At 49.0% G+C, this 6,547-nt stretch overlaps 1 protein-coding gene across 2 annotated transcripts; it reads left to right on the forward strand.

Annotated features, from left to right (window-relative positions):
* The first annotated feature begins 413 nt into the window (after nucleotides 1–413).
* On the forward strand, nucleotides 414–6,191 carry LOC132882085 (protein NYNRIN-like). Of its 2 annotated transcripts, XM_060915317.1 has the most exons (3): nucleotides 414–916; nucleotides 3,207–3,809; nucleotides 4,647–6,191. In XM_060915317.1, the coding sequence occupies exons 2-3, from the start codon at nucleotides 3,360–3,362 to the stop codon at nucleotides 6,153–6,155; spliced, it is 1,959 nt and encodes a 652-aa protein (XP_060771300.1). In that variant the 5' UTR covers nucleotides 414–916; nucleotides 3,207–3,359; the 3' UTR covers nucleotides 6,156–6,191. The 2 variants fall into 2 exon arrangements, with proteins under 2 accessions (XP_060771300.1, XP_060771299.1); XM_060915316.1 differs by having other exon boundaries at nucleotides 751–3,809.
* The last annotated feature ends 356 nt before the right edge of the window (nucleotides 6,192–6,547 follow it).

Here is a 6,547-nt window from a genome sequence, read left to right on the forward strand (position 1 = left end):
AATACACCTTTAGTTGTGGCATGTCAATTTCGTTGTATGGGTGACTGTGCAATGACAATAAAGGCTATCTTAATAATAACAATAATAAGAAGAAGAATCCAGCTTGCCTGCGACCCTGCACAGTGTTAGCGGCTACAGATAATGGATGGATGGATGGATGGATGGATGGATGATGATAATAATCGGCCTGACTGCGCTAGCATTGGCCTTTGCTAACACTACACCAGCTGGAAGGTAACTGGACTGCCGCACTAACAGCACCAAGTTGCAGGTAAGCTAGCGTTGGTCTTCGCTAACACTACTGCTATGCCAGCTGGAAGGTAACTGGACTGCCACGCTAACCGCACTGAGTCACAGGTAAGCTAGAGTTGGTCTTTGCTAACACTACTGCTACACTGGCTAGAAGGTAACTGGACTGCCACACTAACCACACTGAGTCACAGGTAAGCTAGTGTAAGAATATAATCCTGAATACTCCTAAACCTACTCTTGTAAATGCGCGGCCCAAGGGTGACTGTCGTGTAGTGTAGCAGTTTAGGGTTAACTTTAGGCCAGAGATAATACGCGCTGCTCTGTACATTTTGTACTTTTCATATGTTCTGTTCCTGTTTCATATCCTGATTTTGTCTATGTTTTTGTGTGAAACATCTTGTTGAACTGTGCATAACTCCTGTGTGACCTTGATACTGAGTGTGCAAAGCACATTCCATAATTTTCCACTGCTGATACTCCCTACGAAGAGTATATAAAGCCCCGACGCAGCTGCGCGTTAGGGCACGACTGAGAATAAACCAGATTGATTTAACTCATGTGGTTCGCTCTCTTCTTGTCCTCGGAGATCTCCTGGTAACGCATCTGAACAGCACGCAGCGCAATCTTAACAATTTGGTGACCCCGACGTGATACTCTCAATCAGGTAAGACATGTTTGATTGACTACCTGGTTGGAAGTAGTTCCGTAGTGCCCTAAGGAGGGCTTTGTTTTCCCTGGTTCGAGTCCAGGAAGAGCGCGCTATAGAAATTTGTGTAGTGCCCTAAGGAGGGCTTTGTTTTCCCTGGTTCGAGTCCAGGAAGAGCGCGCTATAGAAATTTAGATAAATATCTGCTGTTTGTTTCTGTTCAGATCCGTTTGCTTTACTGTACGATGGGGGGCTCGTATCCTAAACCTGAGGTCACAGACACCCCGGCGGAATGGATGAATAAGTGTGGTTTAGGCTATTACGTTACGCCGTGGCTGGACAATTTGGCTGGGTGGACGGAGGCAAATCCTCAGATTCCATTGTATCCCCGTGATGGGACGTTTAATCCAGGTTTCCTTGCTTCAGCGCACCGTATGATTTATGAAAGCTTAGGCGATCCGGATTGGGACCGCCCTTATATGCGCGCAGGGTATGAGAAATGGTTTGACATGAAGAAGGTATGGGATAAATCAAAGGGTGTTTACACCCCGAGACCTGTTTTAAAGGCTATTCCAAAACCAAAACTTTCTCAGTCAACCTCCCATGTAAAAGCGAGGGAGGAATAGTTACGTCCCACTCATTCCTCATCTCATATACATGTCCAGTAAATTTGTTAGCACATGATTTAATGTGCAAATTAGAAGTAAATCTCACATCCATTCCAGATGGACTAACTATTGAAGTAAGTGAAATGTGCGGTGTGCAGTATGGGTTTGGAAGCCCTCTGTATGTGTATGTCTGGCAGCTCTGTTCAGATCAGCTCGCACACTTGAACACCTCATCAGTTGACACAGATTATATGATGAGGAGCGTTTGCTCGAAATAGTCGATGTGTTGCAACCTAGAAATGACGTCGCTATGAATATAAAGGAAGAAATAGCTCCGGCTCAGGAAGGTGGCCGTCCGCGTCAGCGCACCGTGTCGACATTTTTTTTGGAGGGACACACCGAATGCTTTGCAGCTCCTGCGTGAGCAGTTAACTAGGTATTTACTGGCTATGAAACAAGCGAACCGTGATCTGTCGCAGGTTACTAACTGTAAACAGGAAAAGTCAGAAGTGACGTCGGCCTTTTGGAAACGTTTTGGTGAAGTTTGGCAGCACCTGGGTGGGTTAGAATTGGACATGACTCAACCCAATCCAATGTTCCTGTCCACCTTTTTATCTAACTGCCGCCCTGAGGTTCAGAACGTTTTGAAACATCACTTGAGCGATAGGACTCATTTGGTCCTTCGCCAAGCGGGTGAACGGTTGAGGACAATGGAAAGTGATGGGTTGTTAGATTGTAAGACTAATAAAGCATGTTTATCTGTGGCCCCACAGGGCCCCGGGTTGTATCGTCATAATAATGACAAAACACGCACCGGGCCTCGCACATCGTCGGGTGGGAACCGGAAGAAAACAGGCAGGTGCCACTATTGTGGAAAGGAGGGCCACTGGATGAGGGAATGCCATGCGCGGCGGAGGGATGAGCAGAGTAGGACGGGAGAATTAGGGGATGTGTTGCAAGGCCAGAATCCCGGACCTAAGGGCTATCGGCAGAATAACGGACAGGACCAGCGCTATCACGCCCCGCTATAGGGCTGCCCCCAGGGTACGGAATCCACAGCCGTTGCCATGTTAAATCTCTCTTTTAGCTCTCCTCATAACGCGGAGCTCCCTCTTGTGCCTCTGTGTTTGGCAGGAAGGGAGTATCCGTTTATACTTGATACTGGGGCCACTATGTCCTCAGTAGGGAGGGATTATGAGGGTCCTTTATCTACACGGTTTGTTAGCTCTGTGGGGATAGAAGGGGTTCCTTTTGACTCTAGTTGTACACCACCCTTACCTGTCATCTGCACTCTGGACCCTTCATTGCGTTTTTCACACTCTTTCATTTTTATGCCAGAGTGCCCTTTTAATCTTTTAGGTCGCGACCTCATGAGTCTTCTCGGACTCTCGATCTCCTTTAGTGGCTCACACATGATTGTTGATACCCCAGACGGTGCTCCGCCTGATGTTTTTGCTCTATCCAGTTCTGTGCTGCCACATAACATTCTGAACGCTGCTTGTACGTCCCAAGCTCTTTCCCCTGTTCTCTCTGCTCTTCCTAACACCCTGTGGGCGGATCATAAGGACGATGTGGGCTCTGTGAGCTGCTCTCCGTATGAAGCTGTTATTAAACACTCTACACCTGTTTATGTTAAACAATACCCTCTGTCTCCTAGTAAGCTCGATGGTATTGACAATATTCTATAATCTCTTTTGCAGCAAGGTGTCGTGGTTCCTTGTGTCAGCCCGTATAACACCCCAGTGAACCTGGTCCCAAAACCGGATGGCACATGGCGCCTCACTCAAGATCTACGTAAAATAAATGAACTCATCGTTCCCGTGGCTCCAGTGGTCCCTGACGTTCCTTCTCTTATGTCTTCTATTCCGTGTGACCATGCTTATTTCTCTGTGATTGATTTGTGCTCTGCCTTTTACAGTGTTCCTGTGGGCCATGAGACTCAGCCCCTGTTTGCTTTCACACACAGGGGAAGACAATACACGTGGACGCGGTTGCCACAGGGTTTCATTGACTCACCGGCGGTCTTCACTGCCGTATTGCGGGACGCGCTGGCTGATCTCTGTCTTCCCCGGGGCTCCACGGTGCTCCAGTACGCAGATGATCTTCTGGTAACGGCGGAGGATCAAGACGCTTGTGCTGCCGCCACATTGTCTCTCCTCACACTCCTGGCGCAGAAGGGTTTCAAGGTCTCCTGCACGAAGTTGCAGTTTTGCCTCACAACTGTTCGCTACTTGGGACATGACCTCTCCCAGGGTTCCAGGAGGCTTAGCCCGGAACGCGTTCAAGTCATTATGGACACTCAGGTACCTGCAACCAAGCACGCTCTCATGGCATTTCTGGGCCTCATCAATTACTGTCGTCAATGGATCCCTGACTGTTCAATCTATGACAAGTGTTTGCGTTCAGCTATAAGTCACTCAGATCCTTTGACTCAGCCCCTGGTCTGGACTGAGGACATGCTAACGGCCTTCAAGGCTCTGAAGCAAGCTTTGTGCTCCGCCCCTGCTCTCGGGCTGCCAAACTATCGTTTGCCGTTTCACCTGTATGTGTGCAATCAGAGGGGGACCGCCTCTAGGGTGCTGGCTCAGGAGCACGGGGGGGGCATGCGACCTTGCGCGTTTCTGTCTAAAACTCTTGACGCTGTGGCACAAGGGCTTCCTGGCTGTCTTAGGGCTGTTGCTGCGTGTGCTCTCATGGTCACGGACGCTGAAAAACTTGTTTTGTCGCATCCGCTCATTTTACACACTTCACATGACGTCGTGTACATCCTGCGGAATCTTAGCACTCAGCATTTGTCTGCTCAGCGTCGCTCTGGCTATGAGTTTATTCTTTTGGCCACAGAGCATCTCACTGTTAAGCCCTCCTCGTCGTTTGATTCTGTCGCCCACGCTCTTCAGCGTCTTCTTAACTCACAGGATGACGATGTTGCGTTTGACTCACATGACTGTCTTTCTAATATCGTTTTTGAGACTAGCATCCGCCCAGACTTACACTCCACCCCTCTTTCCACAGGCGATTCTCTTTTTGTAGATGGTTCCTGTTCCCGCCCTGCGGATGGTGTGTTCCTGTGTGGTTACTCTGTTTGTCGCCTCCCTGATGAAATTGTTGAAGCTCATTCTTTGCCTTTTTCTTCTGCTCAGGCTGCGGAGCTCTATGCTTTGACTCACGCATGTATTTTGGCTCAAGACACAGACGTTACTATTTACACCGACTCACGCTACGCTTTCGGCGTGGCGCACGACTTCGGCCGCATTTGGGCGTCTCGGGGGTTTACGACAGCCGACGGTAAGCCCATTTCTCATTCTTCACTTGTTACTGATTTAATCACCGCCTGTCTCCTTCCGTGCACGTTGGCCATTGTTAAGACACGCGTGCACACAAGAGGGGACTCATTTGAAGTAAAGGTCAATTCATTCGCTGATCGAGTCGCTAAAGCTGCAGCCGCATCCGGTGTCCTGCCTCCAGGCTTTAATTGCGCTTTAGTTTCTACTGATCGCATGGTTAGCGCTGTCTTACCTGACATAGATCTCATTTCTATCCAGGCCTCGGCCTCTGTGGCAGATACGCAGTTCTGGGACGCCCAGGGCGCGACAGAGAAGAGTGGCGTTTTGCTTGACGCACAGGGCCGTCTTTGTTTACCTCGTCACTGTACTCCCTTTCTCGTCCGCGAGTTCCATGGTCCCACTCATCGCGGCCGAAGAGGGGTAGTGGAGGATATGAACAGAACATTCTGCATCAATAATTTGCACACAGACGCACACAACATTCTGGACAAGTGTTTAACGTGCGCCCAGAATAATCTATCTAAACCAGGCGCGGTACATCAGCACCTTCCCATACCCGACACGCCTTTCCAAGAATGGCAGATCGACTCCACTCACATGCCAAAGCAGGGCCCGTTCAAATACCTTTTGGTCATGATTGACAAATTTTCACGGTGGATTGAGGCTTTCCCGTGTAGCAAAGAGAACGCCCGAACAGCAGTGAACAAACTTACACAGGAAATTATCCCACGTTACGGTCTTCCGGTAGGAATTGACTCTGATAAGGGAACGCCGTTCACCTCTAAGGTAACGCAGGAGCTATGTAAAGACCTCAAGATCAATTGGCGTTTTCATATCCCATACCATCCACAGTCCTCTGGCATTGTGGAGCGCGCGAATAGAACAATTAAGGGTAAGTTGCGTAAGGCTATGCAAGACGCAGGCACGAAAAATTGGGTCCAAGTTTTACCGTTGGTCCTCGCTGATATGCGCATGACTGCTCAGGTCGCTCTCGACAATTTATCTCCGTACGAGCTCGTCATGGGATGCCCCTTTCCTGTCCCTTGGCGTAGAGGCATGCAGGTTATAGGAACGGGTGATCTTGAAGTACATCTCAGCGAGTACGCGGTGGGTCTCATGCGGGTGCTGGATGAGTATTGGGCGAGAGTAAATTCCAAAAAGCCTCCCATTCCAGAGGCACACACTCACCCCTTTGAGGTAGGGGACAGAGTTTTAGTAAAGAGATTCGCTAAACTAAACGCTCCCATGGAGGAGTCACCCTACAGTGGGCCCACCGATGTACTCGCTGTAACTCGCACGGCTGTGCTAACGGACCTTTTTCCACAGTGGATCCATGCCAGCAGAATAAAGAAGGCTCCAATGTAATAGAAATCTATATTGTTGATGCTTAACAGACTTTTGTGTTTCAGAAAGTTGCTGTGACAATAGCTGACGGCCTTTTCAGGGATCCCCTTCCAGCATCTGGAGCAATCCAGTTTCGGCTGATCTACAAAGAGGGGATGGTTGGTGAGTCTTGCAAAGTTCTGGGCTGAAGAGTCTGAAAAGCACGGGAGCCTGTGACATTTTTCGCCGTCTGCACCCTGTGAGCATTAGAGAACAAAGTCAGTGACCAGTATGACTTTCTTCATCATCGTGCTGATCTCAACGCTTGGGGCAGGGTTACCCGCACAAGCAATACACCGGGACCCAAGGGATAACGAGTTTTGGAAATATATAAACTTCACTGTAAAAACATCAATGAATATGAGTAAACCCTG

This window comes from Neoarius graeffei, chromosome 2 (assembly GCF_027579695.1).
Source record: "Neoarius graeffei isolate fNeoGra1 chromosome 2, fNeoGra1.pri, whole genome shotgun sequence".
Taxonomy (NCBI): Eukaryota; Metazoa; Chordata; class Actinopteri; order Siluriformes; family Ariidae; genus Neoarius; species Neoarius graeffei.